The sequence below is a fragment of the Lepisosteus platostomus genome, chromosome 4 (assembly GCF_059453375.1).
Source record: "Lepisosteus platostomus isolate fLepPlt1 chromosome 4, fLepPlt1.hap1, whole genome shotgun sequence".
NCBI lineage: Eukaryota > Metazoa > Chordata > Actinopteri > Semionotiformes > Lepisosteidae > Lepisosteus > Lepisosteus platostomus.
The window spans coordinates 61,246,780-61,272,074 of NC_142614.1; the positions used below are offsets into that span (position 1 = coordinate 61,246,780).

At 35.3% G+C, this 25,295-nt stretch overlaps 1 protein-coding gene across 2 annotated transcripts; it reads left to right on the forward strand.

Moving 5' to 3' along the window:
- Positions 1-2,175: 2,175 nt before the first annotated feature.
- cep78 (centrosomal protein 78) lies at positions 2,176-24,447 on the forward strand. Of its 2 annotated transcripts, XM_088630163.1 has the most exons (16): positions 2,176-2,317; positions 3,338-3,597; positions 3,853-4,022; positions 4,112-4,184; positions 4,327-4,430; positions 5,724-5,898; positions 6,928-7,041; positions 7,777-7,841; positions 9,349-9,457; positions 10,634-10,757; positions 14,364-14,418; positions 16,103-16,231; positions 17,097-17,174; positions 18,539-18,705; positions 22,290-22,440; positions 23,116-24,447. In XM_088630163.1, exons 2-16 carry the CDS (start codon positions 3,345-3,347, stop codon positions 23,503-23,505), a joined length of 2,157 nt encoding a protein of 718 aa, XP_088486289.1. In that variant the 5' UTR covers positions 2,176-2,317; positions 3,338-3,344; the 3' UTR covers positions 23,506-24,447. The 2 variants fall into 2 exon arrangements, with proteins under 2 accessions (XP_088486289.1, XP_088486290.1); XM_088630164.1 differs by lacking the exon at positions 2,176-2,317 and having other exon boundaries at positions 3,458-3,597; positions 3,857-4,022.
- The last annotated feature ends 848 nt before the right edge of the window (positions 24,448-25,295 follow it).

Sequence of the window (25,295 nt, forward strand, 5' to 3'; positions counted from 1 at the left end):
CGACCCACCTAATTCCGATTAAACACTTTAAGCTTCCAAATGTATTTGGGTGTACATGTATTTTTTCCACTTAGTTTTTGTTGTAACCAGAAATAAAAAAAACATAATGGTAGTGGGGACAGATCTATTGTGATGTCTAGAAAGACAAAAAGAAAAACACACTAGAGTGCCACGTCTATCAGGTTTAATTCACACCTCTATGTTCTGATCACAACTGCATTTAGAATACTTTTCATTTCTTCTTTTTTATGTACATGTATGCAGTGCGTATTCACAGATACATATACTATAAATATTTACATATAATTGACATATATAATGTATGTACAGATGTAGATACTTATACATTACGTCTACAGTCTGTACAGTATTAACATGCAGGCAGCAGAAATGGATGCTTCAAGCAAAAATGATGCAAACGCTACAAACCCAAAAACAGAGAAGAGAAATTAATGGATATAGCAGAAATTAGTATGTGACCTCATTATAAGGGTGAAACAAAGAAACAAACTGCAGTTGCCAAAGTTAGGTTGTATTTTTATAGGTGAAGTAGAAACTAGGAGTAGCAGCCATATCACCCTGCAACTGACAACTGGCAACCCACCAAAGGTAAACAGGTGTGAGCCTGCTCAGTACCTGGATGGGAGACCTCCTAGGAAAAACTAAGGTTGCTCACCTCAGTTTTTCGGGAAAATGGGGCCAGTAGGGGGTTCTCACCATGCAGTCTGTGTGGGTCCTAATACCCCAGTATAGTGATGGAATAAAGGTGCCATCCTTCAGATGAGATGTAAAAGTGAGGTCCTGCCTCTCTGTGGTCCCATGGTGTTTCTCGAATAGAGTAGGGGTTTTATGCTGGCCAAATTTCCCATTGGCCTTCACTAATCATGGCCTCCTACTGGCTCCTCCTCCATGGCTTCATTACTCTGTTCTCCTCCCCACTGATAGCTGATGTGTGGTGAGCATACTGCTGCAGATGGGGCTGCACATAGCTGGTGGTGGAGGGGAGTCCCCATTACCTCTAAAGTGCTTTGAGTGGAGTGCCCAGAAAAGTGCTATATACAGTAAGTGTAAGGAATTATTATTATTAAAACGCAGACAATAGGACACTGTCTAAAATGCTGTTGAGTGTTAGACAGACAATCATGTGCCAAGAGGCATCCTGCCTGCCTGGATGAGCTGCTTTCCCATTATTGACATGTGGCTCATGGCACTGATCTCTCTCCAGTCAGACAGGTGAGGGGGGAGTGGAAGGATACCCACCTACAGTCAGAACTCCTGTGCCAGAACCTGAAAAATAGCGCAACACAATCCTCAAATCTCAGTTTACGTGACGACCAAATTAATACTTGAGCTGAACTTGCAACCCTACCCGTATATTTTTTACACTTGAAAGAAACCACCGTTTTGCAACTTGAAAACATTGTTTAAAGTACAGTATTTTATATAAATACATTTTGCAGTGTCGAAGAACTCATCGGATTTTGGAAATATTTACCAGCTATAACCTATGAAAACGCCAGGGTTCCCTCGGTTTCCTTCTCCGGAATAGTTTATGGTGACTTTCTGAACACGAATAGTATTGTCGTTACAGTATGAATTACACTTTGTAGCAGAAAATACACAAAACTAATCTTAGAAAACTACTTGTGCAATGGTATTTCAATCAGTGCATATATTAAACAGTATTAAAAGTGTTTTATACAGAGTATGTCGTATTTTTATTAAATTGTTTCGTTTTAATTAAAGTTCTGGCTGACAGAACTTGATCACCACTTCATCTCAGCACAAAAATCAGCAAAAAGTTACATAATGCCACCATCATTTTCCAGTCTTAAAATCCTCCACTGAATATAAGTAAAATGACACCCGTTAGAGCTTTCTTCTGGTATACAAAGAGCTTTCTTCTTGTGTACAATGTTTCACATTGCCTACATTTTTAAAATCACTTCATGATATTCGCATTCATCCACTTTTATTGGGTTAATTTTGATACGAGGCAATTTTATATAAAAAGCAGCCTACACATCGCACTTATCGAAAAGCAATTACAATTCAAAATCCCCTGCTCTCCTGGCTCGCTGGTCTCGCCGCAGGCGGCGTGCGTGTAAACAGAGCACGGCCCTCCCAGCGTGGGGAGGCCGCGGAGGGCGCTGGGAACTTGGGGGCCGGGCCGAGTGGCCATTTTCAAACCGCAGCGGCAGGAGGAGTTGTGGGGTGAGGTGGGTAGACGGTTAGGAAACCAAGGGAACGCAAAGGTTGCTTGGACCAGGGAGATTGCACACCTCCTCTGGGGAGCAGGCAGGCAGGCAGGCAAACGGTAGAGTCACGGTGATCGGGTTTATTCTCCTTTTGTAGTATTGTTATTAATAATCGTGTTCGTTTTATTGTAACTCATGGTCTATCCAAAACAATTGGTACTGTATGAGGCTTGTGGTCGGTGATGCGCGTAATTAAAGGATAACTAAACTAGAATTTCGTTTTTGTGGCGCAGATGAAGATGATTTTTTGGAGCTCGGGTTTAAATGAAAGCCTGAATGTTTGCGAGTACTGTAGATGGAGTGAAGCCGGAGGACAATTGGTGGGATTATTCCATTTGAAACGTTAAAATCATTTTGCCTCCGAGTACCTTTGTGTGCCTCTTCTGCCAAAAATTGATATTCAATAACAATCCATAAAACACTTACTGTTATATAACTACTGTATTTAAAATTAATAACTCATAGGTGTAGTAGATGATGATGATGATGCTGTAAGTGCTAAAATATAGGTGAAAAGGGAAATACAGCGTCATTTTGAATATTATTTAAAGTTTTATTATTAGTTTGCTTTTGCATGATAAAGCACTGATGTACTGCATATTGGGTATTTAGATTGACTTTTGACGAGTCCCTGACAGTTTTCATCACTAATTTGAATTCTTGGATCCAATCTCGATTCTCAAAAACGAAAGGTAATAGGAATAAAGTACAAAGAAAACAAATTAAGACACACTGATAACGTTTACTGAAACGGCATGTTTGCACTTGACGAAGCAATATGATATAATATTGCTGAAATATAATAGTATTGGTAATATTCAGTATAAGTTCTCACTGCACACATCAGTCACATTAATTTCAGAGCTTGAAATACCAGGTACATGCTGTTGGATTGAGATCCTGATTTGTTTTAAAAAATGAAACAGACTAAACTACAATATAGTAGACGTGTTATTGTTTGTGTCATAATTCCCTACTAACCTTCCCAGAAAAGGAGTACAGGGTCTATGTACAGCAGCAATGATTTGAAATCGTTCACAGGAAACATTTGTGGAATCATTTTTGTTTTGTTTTTTCAGGTCCACAATGATAGATACTGTCCAAATCCGGCGCCGAGGAGCTGTAGACTTTGAGTCATATTACGAGTATGCCTGTACTCTGCAGGACTTGGTTCCACTGCCAGCCGTCAGGGCAAACCTATGCCAGGGTGTGCTAGATATCAACGGAGATCGCATCAAGCTGGCTGACTGGACTCCCATTTTAAATTCTCTTGCTATCAACAAACATTTACATCATGTTGCAGTTAGAAGCTGTTATCAACCAGGTCTTAGTGAAGGAGGTTTGTAGTGTTTGTGTGAATATTATTCTTGGTCACGGCCACTTTATTCAGATAGTTAAAACAGTGGATGGGACATGAAGAAAAGTAAATCATTGAGGATTAAAATCCAAATTCTAACTCTTTGTAATAAGGACTGCGTGACTAAAGTTTCCTAAAATTTCTACCCAAAGCTTACTTTAAATGGGCTGTGAAATGCAGTAGTTGGTATATAGGAACCTTTCAATAGTACACTAATCGCACTTATGTATTTGTCAGAAAGATATAGATCAACCTACAGGAAAAGAATCCCAGCTTTCCGTTCCAAGGATATGACATTTCGATTGTCCAAATCGGTGCGAGACTGCCTGAGTGTTTCGCATGCCCTTAAATCCCTGGAGCTGCAAGGGCTTCCATTGCGAGAAAGAGATTTAGTTGTTCTCACGAAGGTAAAGTAAAAGTTATCTTGTTTCATTTCAGAAATGATGAGTGAAAGTGACGTGAGCTTGATTGCTTCTTTTGTGCTTATTGTCTCTAGGGTTTAGCAAAAACTGTGTCTTTGGAGAACCTTTCATTGGCATACTGCCCTATAGCGGATGAAGGGCTGGAAGGTAAATAAAGCCATTATGGATTACGCAGTTTTGTTTTTGTGTATTTTGTGTCACATTTTAATAGTAGATATATCTCTGGAGAATGAACTGTTTTGTTTATTCCTCTTGTGTCCTCATTTGAATTTATACCTGTTTTGTAAAGTTATCTGCCAGAGTGTGAAGAACTCCTCTACAATCAAGACAGTTAATTTTACAGGCTGTAACCTGACATGGCGAGGAGCAGAACACATGGCAAATATTATCAAGGTAATTTGCTAATTTGCTGATCTTCATAACGGGAAGAGAATGTTCTGCGTAAAGTCGTGTTCCTATCAAGAAAATACAAAAGAATTTGACAGTTTCTCTGGCAATGCAGATATTGTGGTGAAATATTTAGTTTTGTTACCTGATTATTTCTAACATGGAAAAATGTCAGTCTCTGAATTTGCTGTTGAGAGAAATTTGAGTGAAAATACGTCATTCGGGTATTGTGAGCAAACTGCATATGCAAGATTACATTTTGTTTTCATTTTTAAAATGAGTATTTTAGCTTTTGTAAAGGCAGAAACACTTTAGATCACTTTTGAATCTTTAAATTAAAATGGAATGAGTGATTGATGTGCTGAGGTTAATATGATGTTTTTGAGTAAATAGGCAAAATTTGTTAATTAGCACAGTAATGTTGTACTCATTAATGGTTCTCTAGTGAAGAGGAGGAGAGTATTTGAGAAATACCTGCAATACCTACAACATTCATTTATATGATGTATTCTTTGTATAATACAGATTAAGAATAATTTCCTGTAATTAAAAACATAATAATCGGCCTTTTTTAAAGTCTAAAAATAGTTTAAATAATTCAATTAATTCAGATAAAAATTCAATTTGTCATTGCAGATAATCATGTATAAAGATCTCATTTTAAATTAAGATATTGTACATTTCACATTTAAATAAGAAAAAGTACATAAAATAAAAAAAGAAAACATGTACAAGTAAGTAGGTAATTTTAACATTTGAGTGGCTTGCAAAAACCCCACACTAGTACTGTAGTTGTGTGTGTGAATAATAGTAATTTAGAAACAACATTTCAGGATAAATTATCTTTCTTCACCCCTGATAAAGGCTCAACATCTCAAACATTGTGGTTTTCCTCATAATTTTCAATGGAAGTAAACATTACTCGTTCCTATGAAAACAATGCATGCAGCTCCCCCGCTGAACCTTATTAAGATTGTTTTTGCCACATTAGTAGCAGTACTGATAATAGGTTAATCAAAACCCACAGAAATTAATGTTTCATAGTACATTATGAAAGTAGAATGTTGATATCTGCGATCGATTAAGTGTGAAATTCTTATCTTTGACTGCACTAACTAAAGCGACAACAAGGAAAACATAACACTTGAAGAGGCTTGTGTGGTACATGTTGTTTTTTTCCTGTAACTCCTTTATTGTCAGTACTTATTGGTTGAGCTGTTCATTTTTTGGGAAATACTGTTGGTGAAATGCACATTTACATTCTTTAGAAAAAATAAATTCTCTTGTACGTCTCCGAAGCACCAGGCAACCAGACGGCACAGCGAGGCCTGGGCTGAGAGCCTCCGGTACAGGAGACCTGACCTAGATTGTATGACTGGCCTTCGAAGAATCAGCCTGTGCTGTAACACTCTGATTGGGGATCGGGGGTCTGCAGCGTTTGCAGATGCTCTAGGAGAAGATCTGTGGCTTAAAGGTAAAAATACTGTTGTAATAAATGAGCAAAACCTTTACATATCTTAATATGGCTTATCTTAATGCCAACATTTTATCAGTTTTCTCTCGGAGATGTAGCATAACTTTTGGGGAGAGGTGCTTTAAAAATTTAAAATTATGTCAAATAAACCAAATGTTTACATCAGTATTTCTAAATCTAAAAATATATTTATTGTTGTCTTCTATAGAAACTATATTTCTCCCTAGAAAAGTTGGTGTTAGTAAATAAGCTTTGTACTGTGTTTACATACATGTTTTCCAGTTATAAATCACTACTGAGGTGGCAACTGGGGCCGCCTCACTAAATGTGAATGGTGTTCTGTGAGTAGTGTCTTGGGTAAAAGACAGTTGCTTGAAAATCCAAATTAGGAGACATAAAAAAACATAATCTGGAAATGTATGTCTGAGAACTACAGTTGGTTTTGTAAATTTTCACATGGTTATTGAATGCATAAAGGTCAGACCTAGAAAAAAAGAGAACATTTACAAGCTCGTAGATTGTTCAATTTAACGTAGTATTTTTTTCCAAAAGTATTTACCCAAATTGGAAGCTGCTTGTTGCCCTTCAATGTGAATTGAAGTATTGTATTAGATGTCATATTTAAACATTTTACATGTAGTATGTATTTGTAAGATGTATTCAAGTAACAAACACTATCAGACTTAACTGCAATAGCTATAAAAATACATTTAAATACATTTGTATGGTTTGCTGATGATATATCTTATTATTTGTCAAAATTAATCCGTTTTTGTATTTAACCTTGTGTTTGAATTCTACACCCATGAAGTGTCCATAGTTCGTCTCTTAATAGTAAGGGATGCTGTGTATAAACAGCCCTCTTTTAACTCAAATAAGACACCTTGAGGTTTTTTGATTGAAATGTAATTTAAAATATTGTAATCCACTCATGAATTCAACAGGGTCGTCAGAAATTATAACTGTACAGATGTTGTCAAAGAGAAAGTGCAGTGGATGGTTTCTCTAGCTTTCAGTGTTACTTTACAGCTCTAGACCTTCAGAAATGTGGGATATCCAATGCTGGGGCCGAAGCACTGCTGGATATGCTTAATTCCAACTCAACCTTAGTTGTTCTTGATCTTCGGAAAAATCCTCTTGTAGGTGAGTGTTTCCTTTTAGTTTATTTGCTATTATTACAGCACAGTATATAAAATGTCTTGCAAAAGTATTCAATCCTTACTAATAATTAAATCTTTTATGGAGTTATAAGTAATGTATACTTTTTTAAATCGTAACAATCAAATTCAAATGTCAGCAAGACCTGTGAAGAAGCTATAAAAGTGACAATGTCTCTCTCTTCCACTTCATGACTTTTTTTTTCCCATCTTCGTGGTTGATTCGTTATAGCTCTACGTGAGCTGTGGCTTGAAATTCAATATCTGAGAAAACTTACACGACCAGAACATTTACTCGGAAGTATCATGATTGCAAGTTCATATGCCAACAAAATATAAAAACTTTGCACTGTGGTTAATAGTTTTACAGTGTGCTATATATGCTTATTCTCAGTTGAATCAAATAAAAAAATAACTGCTTGAATGTTTTTTAAGATGAGACCCAGTTGACTTGAGTTTTAAGTGGGAAACTACAATTAGTGAAGAAGAAAAACTGTAAATGGCAATAATAAAAGATTAAAGTAGCTGTGAGTTTTCCTGAGGATTTTCTCAAGCACTGTAAGTTCCATTAATTCCTTTCATGGAAATGAGGCCTGTTGTGACAAATATGAAAATCAGCTGTTCCTTTATGGAAGGAATAGTAAAAAGAATTTGATTAAACACAGATTTTGTTTACAAATATTATTAATGGCCATTATTGATGAATGTTTTCTTTCATCAGATAATGCTCTAGTGAAGTTGATTATTGAGAGAGTACTTGTGAATGCTAATGGAACCAGTCCTGAGGTAGGTGAGGTTCTCTCTAGATTAAGTTTATCATCAAAGAAATTGGAATTCTTTTCTTGAAAAATTGAAGTTTTGTTTTTATATTCTGATACCAAATTGTTTAGGTAGAAGATGTAAACAATATAAAATGAATGCCTTTTTGTAGGGACAGTCTGGATTACTTGTTTAAAGTTTATATTAAAAATCCTGTTAAATGTTTCTTTCACAAATTATTTAGCAATTTACCATTCGTTAAATGTGTCTTTGTATCATGTCATGTTGGACAGACTAATTTTGATTTAATTGGCAAAAACTACCATATTGGCAGCAAAACTCTCCTTACGTTTACCTTTATGATGAAGACAATATATTTCATCATCTACTCTAACTATTGATTGGGAAAATAAAGCCATGGATGAGAAATCTGTGGACAAGATTTTGTGGTAGGATGAAATATGAAATTGAGGAAAAAAATGTGAAGCATGACTCATATGGAGCCTTTGTCAGTTTAATTTTTATTAAAGTTGGAGACCTAAGTACCACTCACTCTGATTCATAGCTATGCCCTCCCTTCACTCATTGCTGACCTGTGTTTGATGCACGTAGTTTTCCGTCCATAGCTTTGGAAAAGTGTTCAAAAAGGTTGAACTTGTTTTTCTCCACTAGAGGGGAGCATTTGGAAAGTAGTGTCTGAGTCCCTCAGACCAGGTTAGAATTCAATTTGCAATTCCATGTACAAAATTACAGTGTTGCCACAGCTTATTAGCTAAATTGCCACCCTATTGTTATTTAAATTGCATAGAAGAAAAACTACGACAAAGTAGTTGTTTAAACATATAGAAAAATATACGCAACAATTAGAATGTTAATACATGGGTTCTTCCAGTTTTTAATCTGCAGTTATATACAATAGTTTGCCAATATAAGATGGTTGCAGAAATGACAAGTGAATCCCCTGTTTCTCAAACCTCCATCCAGCATGAAGTTTTTTTCTGTAATTCTATGCTTTAGCCATCATGTGTCTGTCAGTTTATAACATATTGACTTCTATTCATATTCTGGCATTCTGTGCCTTAATTCATTTGAGTCCTTCTGTGTGAACACTGTTAAGGTATTCCTGTTTGAAAGCTTCAAGTATGCCATGATTGTTAGGTTTGGAGCCTTGTTAAAGTTGTTTCAAATCTGTTTCAATGCTATTAAATTGCTCACGTTAACAAAAGAAAAAAATGCAGGTCATAAATTTCCTTTCCTCTTCCTTTATTGTTGTCTTGTATCTTGTGATTAAAGGGGCTCCAGGAAGCAGCTATTGTCAAAAATGTACTTAAAAGTGAAAATGTGATGTTTACACTAAAGGATAGTAAAATCCTATTTACTTTCATCTAATGCTAATGAAAATGGATAGATCACCAGTCTTTTTAAAAAATTCTTTACAATTGCTAAATCTATATTTGTGATTATAATAATGATGATGGAATGCGTGCCATGAATCTTGTTTTATTAACATTGAATGTCTTTTTTTGTGTTGTAGTACAAGTGGATACAACCTCCCTCGTCTAAGGAATCATTGAGACAGAAACCACAAAAAAGAACCATAATGCTTGGAAATGGAGTGAAAGGAAAGGCGACTATCAGAATAGGTACATTAATGATCCTTAGGAATACCATGTATTAATTTGGTGTTTTCTCTTTTGGGTTCGATAAGTGAAATTCAGTGTACTGTGGCCTATTAGAGTGACAAGTACTCTAGTAGATAAAGAACAGATTTTAATTTTAATTGCATCTCTTGACTCAGTCATTGTGAACCAAGACAGGGGAAATTGTGAGTTGAAGCAAAATGATTTTTTAAAAGTTTATTTCCTTTATGGTTAGATTTTTTTATTCTTCTTTGTTTCCTCCATTAGTTTTTTTTTTAGTTTAATCATTTGAAAATGAAATCTTAACTGTATTGTCACGTGGTAAATCATGTAGTCATTCATGTTATTCTTGTATTATTTTCCACCTTTGCATCAGTTATTTGGAGACGATGTGGTAAGCAAGATAGTAATATTAGAGTGGTCGTTGTAATTTAATCTACTAGTTATCTAGCTTTTTCATCCTCCTGATGGCTTGATTTAAACAGTTTCTTTAACTTATAACATTATTGAGACCCTTAATATGTCTGTTCGTAAAATGTTTATATTGCTTCCTGGAGTTTTAATGTAGTCGTCTTCACCAGCCCTTTCTTGGTCAGTGTATTTTTACTAGATCTTATAAACTGTTTTTGTAGTCTTTTTCATTTTATGTAAATTAACAAGATAATCAGCAAAGAATCTTGCTTGGAGTGCAGGTTGAGCACAATGACAGAAATCACAGGTTTGAACCTGGGCCATGTCACAGGCTGACTAGGATTCCTTAGCTGTTGGTATACAATTGGCTGGGTGCAGGCCTGGGTAAGGCTTGGATTAGTCGACCACAACTCTTTCAGTCACAGATCGACCCCATAGACTTCCTTGAAGTCTGCAGGCTTGCACAGACCTCAGTAAACAATGTGCCTCTCCTCTGCGTATTTGTAATTCTCCTATAGCTCACTGTAAAACTTGCAGTATGTCAAAAGATGAATGACTCATTGGGTGAGTGGATTTGTGGAACCTGTCTGATCTTTTTTCTGTAGCTGGCCATTTAAACTTCAACTTGCATACGTATATTATAAAAAAGATGTGATTCCAGTCTTAAACCTAAAGATAAATGATGAGCGTTTGATACACATGAAGTCTATACAAAATATCGAAACACAATATAAAAACTTTTGCTATACCTCAACTGGTATATTTTAGGATCCCGGAGACCACCGTCAAATGGGAGAACTACTTGTGTTACTGCTTATGTCCCACAGCCTTTACCTCCAGGGGCGATTGGCTATACACCTTGGCGAACTGCAGCACGTGCCTGTAGACAGAGGTAAGAGATTTTATAGAGAATTGAAACTGTAATTAACACTGTTGCTATCATTAACCATGTCGTACAGATTTTTCTTTTCATTTGAAGTTGAAGGCTTTAATGTTTTTTGGGGTCCTACCCCAGTACTCTTCGGCTCAGTGGCCAGGAATCCTCGTAGGTTTAAGTGCATGACAAAAAGTTATCTGCGTCACAAAAATCACTGGAGTAGTCACATTCTTTGAAGTCCTACTGTCTAGATCATTGTAAAAAAGGGAATTTCTTCTGCAGTCATTCTTGTATGTTGCAATCATAGTCTTGCTGCAAGACCCACTTTCAGTTCAGCTTCAGGTCACAGATGTATGGCCTATTATTATCCTCCTAAATTGTCTGATCCAATTCAGAATTCATGGTTATGTGAGTGATGGCAAGAAAAGCAGCCATAAATCATCACACTCCCACTACCTTGCTTGACATTTGGGATGAGGTTCTTGAGTGTTTGGTCATTTCCCATTGAGGCCAAAAAGTTCTACCTATTGCTCATCGGTCCAGAAATCTTTTTTTCCCCAAAGCCCTTTTGATCATCTCTATGTTCTTTGGCGAGCAGTGTTTGTTTTCCTTGCTGTACTTTCATGGACACCGTTCTAATGTAGTCGTTTTTTGATAGTTGAGTCATGAACATTCATATTAGCCCAGATGTGAGTGACCTGAAGTTCCTTGGATGTTACTCTGGGACTCCGTGTAACTTACCTGATGATTATTTTTTTTCTTCTTGGAGAGATTTTGGTAGGACAACTTGTGCTGGGTGACTGTGGTCTTCAAATTTCCCCACTTGTAGACTGACTGTGGATTGGTGGAGCCTCAGATCTTTAGAAATGGTGTTTCAATCCTTTACAGACTGATGATCATCAATAACATTTTCCGAGGTCCTCAGATTTCCTTAGATCGTGGAATGTCTTGTTTACGCACACTTGTGCGGTAAAGACCAAATTCACAACATTTCTGATTTTTATATTAGGTGGGAACTTCCAAACGTAGTCCCTAAGAGCTACGTAATTATTATGTCATTTTCTATGTCAGTGTTATGTCATCTGTCATGAGAGGATAACACGCAAGTAATTATTTAATTGTATTCATTTATGACCGTAAACTTAAACAGCTAATTCTAATTATTCCCTTAATTGAGCTATTGAAACTAGCTTTTTCTGCTGTACCTTTTTATTACTCATTGTTTGTCTAATGCATACATCGTTTTGTTTCAAGAGACATGGATACATGGTTATTATACACCCTATAATGACAGGTTTTGGTTAAAATAGGTAATTATGAATGTAGAATGTAACGAAGGTAAAATGATGGAAGTTACCAGATTTATCTGGGGTTCACAACTTTTTTCTCAGTGTTGTAGTACTGTACATACTGTAGATAATATACTGCAGATTGCTGAGCAGCCAAACTTTATTATCATCATTATTTCAAGTTATGGAAGAAAAAGTGACTTTCATCATATTCATCATGACCATAGAGCAACTCATTATTATCTTTTTTTATATTCACAAGTACATCAATCACCATTTATCTTCTTGTAATTAATAAAATACTAATTTATGGCTCACAATTTTACAAATAGCTGTTTTTATTCCCTTTAAACAAGGCAGTCTGTTTGTTTCAATGTTTCTCGGTGATATTGCCCCCTTGCTTGATGCCGACACGTGTCACTTAAACAGTTTTAATAGAAACTTACAATCCATTGCTGTTTCAGGTGTGAAGTTTAATTTCACACTTTTTCACACAATAACAATGATAAATTGTCATTAACCATCTGGAAATATCACATATGTAATATAAAGTAACAGTATTAGCACATATTTAGCTTGTCGTTTTCTTTATTAGGCATTGTGTAGAGAAAATGTGTGAAATAGGCAAAGATGTAATTTAATTAAAATTGTCATAACACCCTGCAGATTCAGAACCTGAAACTAAAAAAAGTCTTATTGAAAAGGCATTTGTTTTTATCTCGTAATTAACACATTTAAATAGATTTGTTTCTGTCCCACTGTTGCAGACATTTTAAAGGAAGATTTGGGGTTTTGAAAAAAGTACATTACCACAGTTAATTTGAACTCTGTTAATTGGCAGCTTCTCTGATGGTCATAGCAGACTGTCTTGAGTGAACAACTGCTTAACTCTCAGGAGATGTATAACTGTCTTATCACACTAAATTAGACATCAATATTAATCTTAGCAAATGTATAATAGTTTATATGCTACTTTATTTCAGTTTAAGGAACTTTCTTAAAGTCTGTCCTGTCCCAGGGATGACCAGCCTAAGTTATTGCCTAAGAACTTAATATGTTTAGTTTAAAGCACATAAACTCCACGGTGCCAGTGACAGTTAAAGATAAATGAATAATAAAAGCTGTTATTTGGTTTTGTGGAGTTCTAGTTGCAATGAGTTTGAAAAAAAATATGCAAGACAAAATGTCCTGACTGATGTCATAAGAATAAACTAGGAATGCAGTAATAAGGACAAATAAACAATGCTAGGAATACTCTGGCATACAATGTTAACTAGCAGTGACCTACATACAGTATATAATATAGCATAGTACATAATATAGCATTATAATGTAGCATTCATCATAGCATTTCTCTTCTCAACTGTCCTTAGCTTCCATGCACTAACCAGTTCATGTTCGCAACCCAAAAAACGTATTGGTCTACCCAAACTCATGGGTACAGCTTCCAGAAAAAATCCCTGTGAATAGATTTGAATTAATAAATTTAAGGAACAAGTAAAGGTTTATTCCACGCTGAAAAGAAAAGAGACACAACTTTTCACCTGTGGAGCCTTCTTCAGGTGCCTCCACACTCTTTCCTTTGGAAAAGAAGAAGGCTCCACAGCCGAAAAGTTGTGTTTCTTTTCTTTTCAGCATGGAATAAACTTTTACTTGTTCCTTTGCAGGGTGCGCATGCTGACGAAGCTACCTACTTAAATTTAAGGAACTTCCTGGTTCCTGTGAACATTTTGAGTACTTTTGGAACAAATCTGGGTATCAAAAATAGTTGGTTAATCTCAGTGAGCAACTTAATGTAGCTGTGTGCCACATAAAAAATTCAATTGCTGATCACATCAGAGAGTAAATAGTTATTTTGTACTTTATTTTTTAATCATGAATGTTTATGAACTCCTTAAGTGTTTTGACATGGCTTATTTCTAATGAGATCCATATGTGTATTTTATTTTCTAAGGATTCTGGACAGCCTTGGCTATGTAGCAAGAAAAACATTTATGGAACATCACATTAATTAAATGTCTGTGCACATCTCCCTTAAAGTACAGCCCAACAAAATAAGACAGAATAAGACCAATGAATTTAAGTGTGGTACTGTTGCCTAGGTATTTCTTAGGAATTTCTCATCAGTCCTGAGACCTGTTGATGGTTTTCATGTAACCACACAATTTTGAAATCACTTATATTGCACTTAAAACTCTCTAATCAGTTTGTTTTAAGCAAAGATTTATTCATATGAGAACTGTACTTGTGTTTTTCATAAAATGTTTTGTCATGTGGATTTCTGACAGTCCCGTAAAACAGTCCTAAGTATTAAGCGTTTTCAATTTTTCAGGGGTTTCCCTCGGGGTTTGCATCAAGAAAATGTGCTCATAGACCATCCAATTCAGGTAAACTTTGCTGTACTCCTGATGTAGGAAGCTTCCACATTAGGCATGAACTACACAAGTAAGAAGTGAATGAGATTGCACACTTCCACATCTTGCATTTACATAATTAATATGCATTAATTTGAGCCTGTCATTTTTGTTGTGTAAATGAGAAGCAAACACCTTTGACAGGCCTTAACATCTATATTTTCTTCCTTGAACTGCTTCAATCATTTTTTTATTTATTTCTGATATATGCAGATTTAGCTATTCACAAAGGTTCTCTGCATTGAAACATCGTAAATATTGAGACCCTAGTGCATATAAAGTTTGTACAGTAACTGGCCAGAAGGAGACAAACAGAAAAATAGCATTTATATCAGTGCAGGCAAGCTATAACACGGACACAGAAGGATTGTTTGTTGTCCTGTACTGTCACCCCACAAACAAAAAAAACATCATGTACCACATTGCAAATTCATAACTAGGGTAATTTAAAATGTTGCCTAGACTCCTGGGGAAGAATTTAGCTAAACTCTTGTTTGTGAAGTACTGTACATCACATTTTAAATACACCAGGCAAGCCCTAGGTGGCAGTAGTTGGGGCCAAGGCAAGGAGTGCTATTTTGTGCTCCACATTTTCCAAGTTGAAAGAGAAAACACATCATAAAATAGATTTGACACTTATTCATATGAGGACACTGTCAATTGTTGCATGAAATGTACATAAATGCAAATAAAAAGATTTTGCGTCGATTAAGCTTTTGGTAACCACAGAGAATATACTGTATGTCTAAAAAGCAGAATAACATTCATGTCATGTGCCCATAGATAGGCATCTGAACCTGCAGCTATACATGGTTCTTGTACTCTGTGTGCCATTTAAAAACAGTTTATTTTTAGAATATTTCATTTAATGTTAAGGTTGACAGTTTTTTTTAAAGAAATATATAACAGATTTATGTAACAATTATTTGCTTTAATTTTCATTTGTTTTTTTTCAAACAGTGGCTAACTTTTGGGCTTTATGTATTTTATTTAATATTTTATACAATATAAAAAAGCTATTATGTAAATAAATTAATTGTATTAATTTATTTAAGTGTGTGATTGAAGAGCAGTGAGTCAGAGACAACTGAGCTGTTTGTCACCTGTTCACCCTGTACGGCCCTTGTCACATAGCACATCTCACAAACACTCTGTCAAGTTGTCTGATTGTGACTGATAAAGTGACAACTAATTTAATAAACTGACAACTGATTTGTCCTGTATTAAGAAGCAATCTATATTCATGAGATACATTCCACCAAAACAAAATTACTCAATTAAATCTGTGTTAATCCAGAACGTTTTACTTTGGAACTGAATTCTTTTTTATATTTTCTGGTTAAACAGACTGCTGTGTTAAGTTGACTATTCATTTAGTTTTTTTTTGCTTTTAATGCTTCTTTTGCAGAACTGCTGGTTATTTTATGGATGAGTTTGTGAGTGTGTTCTCCTTGGTCTGTCACACATTTGTTTACAATGTTATGATAATAGTGTCTTTAGTCTAACCAGCTGTCTGAATAAAGACGGACCACAGCTCTTTGCTCTATGGTCACTGACTTTGGTATTTTTTAATTGTCATATACTCAAAAATTTAATAAAAGCTAAATCAAGCAAGTTCTAAGTTCTTCACTGACATTTTCCTGATCTGTGCTTTCAGGGTGGAAGTCCTGTAAAGGTCACAGTAGAAAGTGAGTCTGAATCTGAAGAGCCTAGCTGTTCTACAATCAGTCAGCAAGTGCCCAGCACTCCAGAGAAAATCACAGTCCGGCAATACAAGCGATTACAGGTATAAAGCTTTTCTCCAAGAGAACCATGGCAAATTGTTTTGTAAGGGTTGAAAACATTTACTGTGTGTAAACAGATCAGTTCCTTTCAGGAAAAATAACTAAAAATAAATAAAAGTACTGTAACTGTAAAATCTGGTCATCTAGGTCTTGACTTTCAGCAGAATTTTGTTTATTGTTAAAAGTATATTTTGTGATTATGAACTGTAACCATGAAGAGACCATAAATTAGTCTTTAAAAAAACTTTCCATAAATTCAATAGTAACTTAATTACTTTTTAAGGCAAGCTGTAAATATGTTTGTGAAATACTTCTGAATATTAAGTCAGTTTCTAAGAATGAACTAGAATTGATTTCTTTTCCCCCTGGCCTTCAAACATAAGAAAACAGGTTGAGAACATACTGTCAAAGTAGTACTGCAGGGTTATCAACTGAATTTCTGCAACATTTCATAAATACAAAATGTACAAGGATTAAGCTTCAGGTATTAAGTATTGTCGTTTTAATTTGATCATGCTTCTAATATTCGCAGGAATAGAAGTATAATATTAAAAAACTCCTTCAATATTTATTCACGGATGATTTTTAATTTGACCATTTCTTTCACTTAGTATTTACTGATGCACTACATATCAAGTATAAAAAAGTAAATAAAAGTTAGGTGACAATCTGTCACTGCAATCCTTTTTCTTTTGCATTTCTATAAAACAATTTCTGGATCCATGTGGAATCAGATGTCATGTACAGTATCTTTGCTACTGTACATATACAATGAAGTTATTAATTTTACTTCTTTAATTCATCAACCAAATGAGTAAATGAAAAATGTATCCCTGAAATAACCCATTGTTTCTATTTTATGTGAAGGTGGATTTGGAAGAGTGCTTGCTCAGGCTAAAGGAGGAAAAAAGGGCAAGAGCCAAGCTAGATGCTCGGTTGGTTGAGGTACCTGTACGAATCTGTATGCTCTCTAATTCTGCGCAAAGTAATGCTTAATGGTAGATGGCAATGCAGTCCTTAGTGGCAGCAATACGATTTTTTGCTCTTTTTTCAAAATGTTTTAGGAATTCAATTTAAATCATATACTGTATATGTAATTTATAACATAATAGATAATATACATTAGGGTTTGTGCAGTGGCTAGCATTGCTGCCTTGTAGCTAAATAGTGTCAGCTGTGGTTATGTAGTTTTTTTTGCATAGCGTAGTTTCAGGGTAAAAGAACAAGCAGCATCTTAAAAGATGCATACATGCCTTCATTTACAAAAACACAAAACACAAAGATTATTTACAACAGTCATGAGTACCTTAGCCCAGCCTTATACAAAACCAAGACTCAGGAACTCTGCTTATTTCCATGATAAACATCCCAACAGTGTCATAAAGACGAGGAGGGCTAAGCTGTTCACATAAAACAAAAGGCCTTATCCAGCTGGAATCACTCTCTGTATGCCAAATAATATAACAAAGTGAGGTTTCTTTTGCCATTTGAATTCCACAATTTTCTACAAATAGAAGAACTTATACATTTTCTAAATTTAAACTGCATCCCTTTAGATTTCAATTACTTTGTAAGTTTCTGTCTTTGAAGGAGAAGGTGCAGCTTTTTCCATTGCTAGAAGAAGAAAGTGAGATAATTGATTCTCAGACATCTGATGTACAGACCTGGCTATTCACCTATTCTATTAGCTTGCAATTTGAGTATGTTAAACACAGGACTCCACATATTGATATGTTCCACTGAAAGGTTGAAGTTTAGTGTATGCATCCTACTATATCATCACTTTGCAGCTCTCTTTATTGTTTAGTGTTGAAATAAGTGGTGGTCTGAATGCTCATTGGTTATACAGTGATCCATGTAGGTAGCCTTACTATCACTGTGATGGGTATCATTTTAATCTCAATCTCTGTATAGTCTCCTAGCCAGTACTATTCTGGTGGTTGGCATTTCAGCTAACGATACATCCCAAACTCTGAACTTAATGGGCTGAACTGCTTTTCTCATTAGATCTCGTTACAGATCTCTTGCTATGCAACAAAAATTAAAATGGACCATTCTTTGTTGATTGCAGATTTGAAACTGAAGGGTAATTGATGACTTTCAGGTGATTAGCTTGATCCTGACTGTTGTTATCTGGATATTCTGCAGAATCTTTAAATTATTTTTTTGTTTTCATTAAATTATTATTAAAAATTAAATTAAATGTTTTTCTTTGTTTTAATGTGTGTTTTTAATATGTTTTAATTTAACTGAGGATTTTTGAAGTACTCTGGAAGGATGTTTCATTCTTCTTCTTTTGTATCTTGCAGCTAGAAGTTGAAAACACGCGATTAAGAAATATGAACCTTTCTCTGTCTGAGGCCCTCCACAGTCAATCAGTAACATCTAGTGTACTTGAAGATGAAGCTGTGTTAGAGAGCATTGAAACATCCTTTAAAAAATTTCATGCTTTTTTGGATCTTCTAAAAGATGCGGGGTAAGAAGTTTATATGTAAAGCATTTTATAATCTGTATAATGATACTCACCAATACTACAGGATCACATCAAAGTTTTGGGCAAGCAAAGTATGATTTAAATTCAAGGTGCCAGTTGGTGAACAATATTTCTTATGTTTATAGTTACGTGCTACATCTATTCCTGCCTTGAAACATGCTACTTATTCATCAATTCAATGATGTTTCTTCTGATTTAAATGATAGGGTCTTCTATCTGTCTGGGGTTAATATTATGTATTCTATTAAGAAATGTACTGTGCGTAACTACTGTATATTTTTCTCCGGTTTTAACAACTGGTAAAATGTAGAAATGTGACAGCATGAGAGAAAAATAGGAACTTCCTTTTAATCTGTTGTATCTGGTTTGGTACCATTAATAATAATTGAAATACATGTATATATTATTTACTTAATAAATGGGATATACCTTAATATATTGCATAAGAAAGGAGTATGTACATTGCAAAATGATATATAAAACGTCCCCTACACAGATAGAGATATTATGTTTTCAGGCATTTTGAAATGTACAGTACACTCTGAAGCTCTGAGGTACTCTCTGAGTACTCCAACAACAGTCTTCGTAGAGTCCACCCTGTTGCTTTGGAGGGGTGTGCTTTCAGTGGAATCATATTTCAGCTGCCAAATAGCATCCTCCTTTTAAAGTTTTAAAAGAGCATGATTTCTTGGTTGTATCCTTGGCTTCTATGTCGCAACTTTAGCCTTTTCAGTCTTTGAATTTCAGTTATCACCAGTAGTTGTATTTCATTGCCTAAATAATATTTATTTTTCTTGTGAATACTTGGGTATGTGTTTGGTAGTATATAATAGTATATTACTATTTTGTGTTTCATTATAAATTTAAGTTCAAACATTTTTCCAGCATTATTCCAGAAATATACAGTATTTTACATTCAATGTATTTTGATGGGGTTAGCCATTAACTGCATAAAAGGGTGTTTCAGAGTGTAAACTGTTTTTCTTTCTCTCATGACCTAGATTCAGTTATTTAGAGCATGTTGAAAGACGGACATGTTTTGCATATTAAGGCCAGGCCAGCTTAATCCTTTGTTTTCTGAAGTGACTACCGGCAATCAGCCAAAACATTTAATCTTTCACACCCTAAATAGTCGTTCTGGACAGTCTTTATTGCTTGTCATAGTGAGTGCTCATTAGAATTTCTTCTCTAAGTGCATGGATTAGTGCTCAGACTGCTAAAGTTTTCTCACATCACTGAACAATGTCAGGAAGAGCATTTGCAATTAATGGGAAAAGTAATTTCAAAATGAAATTGACATAAATTTCAAAATAATTTATAGAATAACATAAATATGAAAAGGCTTGCCTAGAGCAAAACTCCTACATTTATATGTAGGAGCAGCCATATCACCCTGCAACTCACAACTGGCAACCCAGTGAAGCCAAGCAGGTGTGAGCCTGGTCAGTACCTGGATGGGAGACCTCCTGGGAAAAACTAAGGTTGCTGCTGAAGAGGTGTTAGTGGGGCCTGCAGGGGGTGCTCACCCTGCGGTCCATGTGGGTCCTAATGCCCCAGTATAGTGACTGTTTACACTATAGTCTATAGTGTAAACACTACACTATAGTGTAAACGGGCGCCGTCCTTCGGATGAGACGTAAAACCAAGGTCCTGACTCTGTGGTCATTAAAAATCCCAGGGCGTTTCTTGAAAAGAGTAGGGGTGTAACCCCGGCGTCCTGGCCAAATTTCGCATCGGCCCTTACCGATCATGGCCTCCTAATAATCCCCATCTGTGAATTGGCTTCATTACTCTCCTCCCCACTGATAGCACATTGGTGGTGGTGGAGGGGAGTCCCCATTACCTGTAAAGCACTTTGAGTGGAGTATCCACAAAAGCGCTATATAAGTATATAAGTGTAAGCAATTAATTATATGTCACTTTATACGCACTTGGGGATGGCTGCCAGATGATATATGTAGTTCCATAGAATTGTTTGCTTTTCCTTTTACTATTGTGGCTTAAGTATATAAGTATATCTTATATACTTTATATAAATCACTTATACCTTGATTGAAACTACTTATTGTTCAGTTGCTTGTTAATCTACTGAACAGTCCTATAAACTTTTTTTTTAAACTTTACAATATGATGAGATTATTATTTTTTGAAATGCCTAATTATAAATTAGGTACTTAATATTATGTTGAATACATTCACCTTTTATATTTCTTGAAATCTAGATTATTAATAATTGTTAATTGGTAGGATAAATGTAGCATTTTAAAGAGCAGATTGGAAGGGCCATAAATTGATTAACTCTTGTCTATTGCTGTAATATATAAATCTTAAAGTAAATTGTTCAAAATAAGTGCAGCAATTTCTTATTAATAGTTCTCATCTTGGTCTTTTTAATAATGTGTACAAAAAGCCTTGGTATTGTGCTGGTGCTTTAACATGGATTCAAAGTGTATTTTAATGGGTCTTTTAGTACACGATTCACCTGGCTATAAAAACACACCAAGCTGTGTCTCCTGAGAACGGCTTTACAGCATGTCATATAAGATATAAGATACTACTGCTGTCTTCACTTTATAGGTATCTTGCTGGTAAGAGGATTTTGTTTTCCCATCTGCATAACATTGCTCAGTTGAGACCTTTGCTTTGCCTTTCTGTTGCTGAAATATTGACATCTTAATGTCATCCTGTATGATTGCTGTATAGCCTTTTTTGGTTATTTATTCAGTCCAAAATAGACTTGACCGAGTCTAGAATTCTAGGACTTGTGTGATCTAAAAGTACTCAGCACACACAAAAACGGTGAAATTTAGATTTGAATTCTAAGGTTGTCCTGCTCCTGGATAAGGCACTGGCTGAGTGGGCTTCATATAATTTAAGAATTTATTGCATGGAAATGGTCCAAATCCTAATCAGGAGATTTTACTTTTCCTGGACAAGCCATTCATCTCTTGGCTTGCTGTTTCTTGGCCTTGCTGGGCATCTTCCACTCTGCCTAACTGTATGTCGTGCCTCAAAGTGAAGAGACTCAGCATAGATGGCTAGGGGTAGTTAACACCAGGTTTCCTTTTATACCTCATCATAGTTGTCATTTTAGGCTATCCAAAGGCCCATGTATCTTAATCAACAGACTTCCCATTGGTGGTTAGTTGCAGAGGACAATTAGTTGCAGAAACAACATTCCTACCCTGCCCTAGGGCTCTGCATAAACTGCAAAGCTCTTCAGATACTGTAGACTTGAGTTAGTTTACTGGTCTATATTTAATTTACTAATTGGTACTGAATGGTAGGTGGTTATTTTATTATTAATTATTACACAATCCATATTGGTATAATATAACCCCAACATGTAATAATAATTTAGCTTTACTCTTGGTTTCACTAGGTAAGTTTACTTTGCATTTAGTTTTTTTACTTTATTTTTACTTTGTTGTGTATTATTTTATATTGTGAGCTTCTTAACAAACATGTTGTAGTATTTGTATTGTCCAGTGTACTACTATGAGCCAATAAGTACAATTATTTAAAATTATATATAATATCAATTCTTAAATATATATTTTTTGTAGTCTAGGACAGCTTGCTTCTATGGCAGGAATTGACCAGTCTGATTTTGGACCACTGGGAGTCCCTCAGCTTTCTTCTACTGTTGGTACATGTAAAAAAGGAGGCAGTGAGGAGACTGAACACAAGAGAGATGAAATGCCTTCAGGAATACAGGTAGGTGAAGCTTATAATTAAATCAGTAAAACTGAGTGTGGAATGGTATGGTTTTTTGACATAATAGAGAATCTTTCATAATTTAAGGTTTACCTTTGGTTCCAAAAGTGTACCTAAACTGTAAAATTTGAGAAAATAGAATGGTGATATTCATTGAAATATGAAAAATATCGAAGAATATAATGAGATTTTGTCCAATTGAAATTAATTAAGGCGTCTGGAAAACAAGATTGCTGTTAACAAAGGCTGCTGAGTCTGTCTTCTTGGCCAGTCAGTCACATGGCCTTCAAGTGCTGTGCAATTAATGAGTCACTAATTTACCATATGTACTGTATCATTTTTTTAACAGTCTTTTTAAGATTAATGTTTTGAGGAAAAGGTTTGCTACATTATGAAAAGCTGCCTTTGTCATCTTAGCAGCTAAAAAGTATGCATAGTAGTCACTGGCTTTTTTGTGTGGTGGTTCTTCATTTAAATTTTAAAATGAAATGTCCTTCATGCTACTATGTTCTTATGTGTATCATAATACATTTCAATTAAGGAAATGCTATTCTTTAAGATAGCAAGGCCTTTTTTAAGCTTTGTGGGTTTTTTGTAGATCGGGACTAGAAACATAGACTGTGTCTTATCAGGGTAATGTCATGTGGTCCAGTTCATGGTGTGTTTTCAACACAGACAGAGCTCCAGAAACCACAGTTCTTTCAAGAAAGTCGAGCTGAGGAAGCATACTTCAAACATCCAAGTGAAAGTGGAAGGAGTAGCAGACAATCCCTGAGGAATGGTGCAAAGGATAGAGAAGAACCAGGAAAACAACAGAGCACTGCTGATCGTCCATCTGCTCTGAGCTCATCGGCCTCAGGAGATGGTATTCATAAGCAGAGAAGGAGAATATCCAGCGCAAGTACCAGTGGCCGAAGCCAATCGCTAAAGAGCGGCTCTCAAACCAATGGTGAAGGTCCTGTTGGTGTACTGGGAGGGAAAAGGAGTGATTCTGGATCAGCTGATCATCAGGAAGACCAGCTTTCCAAATCTAGCTCAGAGCTCCATTGCCTTGGAAATGTGTGAAATGAGTCTAAAGAGGGTTTCTGATAAAACATTAAAAAATAAATTGTCAGTAAAGGAACCTTCTGTAGAATACTGAAGGCATCTGTATTTATATATTTATAAATCATCTAAAATTACATCCAGCAGGCAATTTGTAAAAACAACCGGAAGTGTCATTACAAACATGCAAGTCAGTAAAAAAACTTTCAGACAGCTAAACTAGCGATAATGTTAAGATACTGCTTATTATTGAATTATAATTTTTCAGAAAATATTCTTAAATGAGAAGAATGGGGTGGTTTTGGGTATGGCTGGGTAAGTTCCCTTCTCAGATTCATGTGAAAAACAGGTTCTGTAGTTGTGAAATGCATAATGCAGGCAATGCTGGCTGAACAAAACCTTGATAAACTGAATAATGCATTCTTTGGTATGGAAACAAACTTTTGCCAACCTTACATATTTAGAATAACTTGTTCAACCGGCCACATGGAAAGTAAAAGAAAAAATGCATGAAGGAATGTCTGTTAAATGTGCCACTTTTAAATTTATACAGAGAGGCATTAAAGACACAGCAAATGCTATTGGTTCAAATACGAATTTGTGGCATTTTGTAATGCCTCAGTATATAAAGAGAAGATGGATATCCTTTTAAAATCTTGCTGTGATGGTTTTCTTTCTTTTGTCTTTGATGTCAACCTGCTATGCTGCAGAAGTATCATTTTAAAAATAAAAAATATTTTTCTTGACAACAACAGTCAATATATTTCTATGAAACATTGGCTCTTTTACTGCTTATAGAATTTATGCATCTTTTAATGATCATTTTCAATTTCATAAATATAAATCTGATTTGAATAGTACTTTTATTTTTGTATGTGTTCTATACATTTCATGTAATATAAACTTGATCTTCATTCCTTGAGTATTTTGTTTTACTGAAAATAAAGGTATTTTTTACTTAAAGGCTGGGATTTTTATGTTAACATTTAGTTTTTTTATAGAAGAGCGAGTCTTTTGAAATTGCTTTATCAAAACAAATAATGGAAAATAGTTTTACTGTAAATCTGCTAATTAAACAAAATGTTATGAGAGAATTTCTGTTAGAATTCTCTCAAACAGCTTGTTTGACTAATTATACCACAAATCAAAGAAACATTTATTTTTTTATTTTTGAAGATCCATACTGACCTAAATGGCTACCAGTTGTTTCACTTATTTGTCAAGCTGCACAGCGCCTAACAGGGGTGGTAGTCCCACCTGCAAGAAGGTGGCCATGAGGCCTAATTTCTTGTCTGGTTGCTTCGTTTGGGAGGACAGCCTACTCTTGGAAAAGTCCAGGTGGTTTCATATTCTCATAGTTTCTTAATGATAGACCTCACTGTGCTTCTTGAACTTTCACCCTAGATATGTTTTAAACCCCTTCCCAGAGCTATGCCTCCTCACAATTCCATAATTACCTATTGTACAGACCACTCCCTGATCTTCATGGTAGAGTTTGTGTTTTGACATGCACTGTTAACTGAGAACTTTATGTCATGTTCATTCTAAGATCATATCAACTGAACTTGTCCCAGGTGGATTTAATTCAAGTTTTAGCATGATATCTCGAGGAAATTAGGTGCAGAAAACCTTGGCTCAAAACGAAGTATCATAGTAACTTTGACTTTATACTATTGTTTGAAAAGATTAGTAACCACATATTCTATTTGAGTTTGCAACATCAATTATGAAAAAAATCAAAGGGGATGAATACTTTCTAAACGTGCTGAACTTGAACTTGAACTTTATTGCCATATGTAACCGGTACTGGT

Bases quoted from the DNA above. Each gene is read 5' to 3' on its own strand.
- cep78 (XM_088630163.1), top strand. From the start codon at position 3,345: ATGATAGATACTGTCCAAATCCGGCGCCGAGGAGCTGTAGACTTTGAG. The intron at 5,899-6,927 runs GTAAAAATACTG...GTTACTTTACAG, and splicing joins AGAAGATCTGTGGCTTAAAG to CTCTAGACCTTCAGAAATGT. The intron at 16,232-17,096 runs GTATAAAGCTTT...TTTTATGTGAAG, and splicing joins GGCAATACAAGCGATTACAG to GTGGATTTGGAAGAGTGCTT.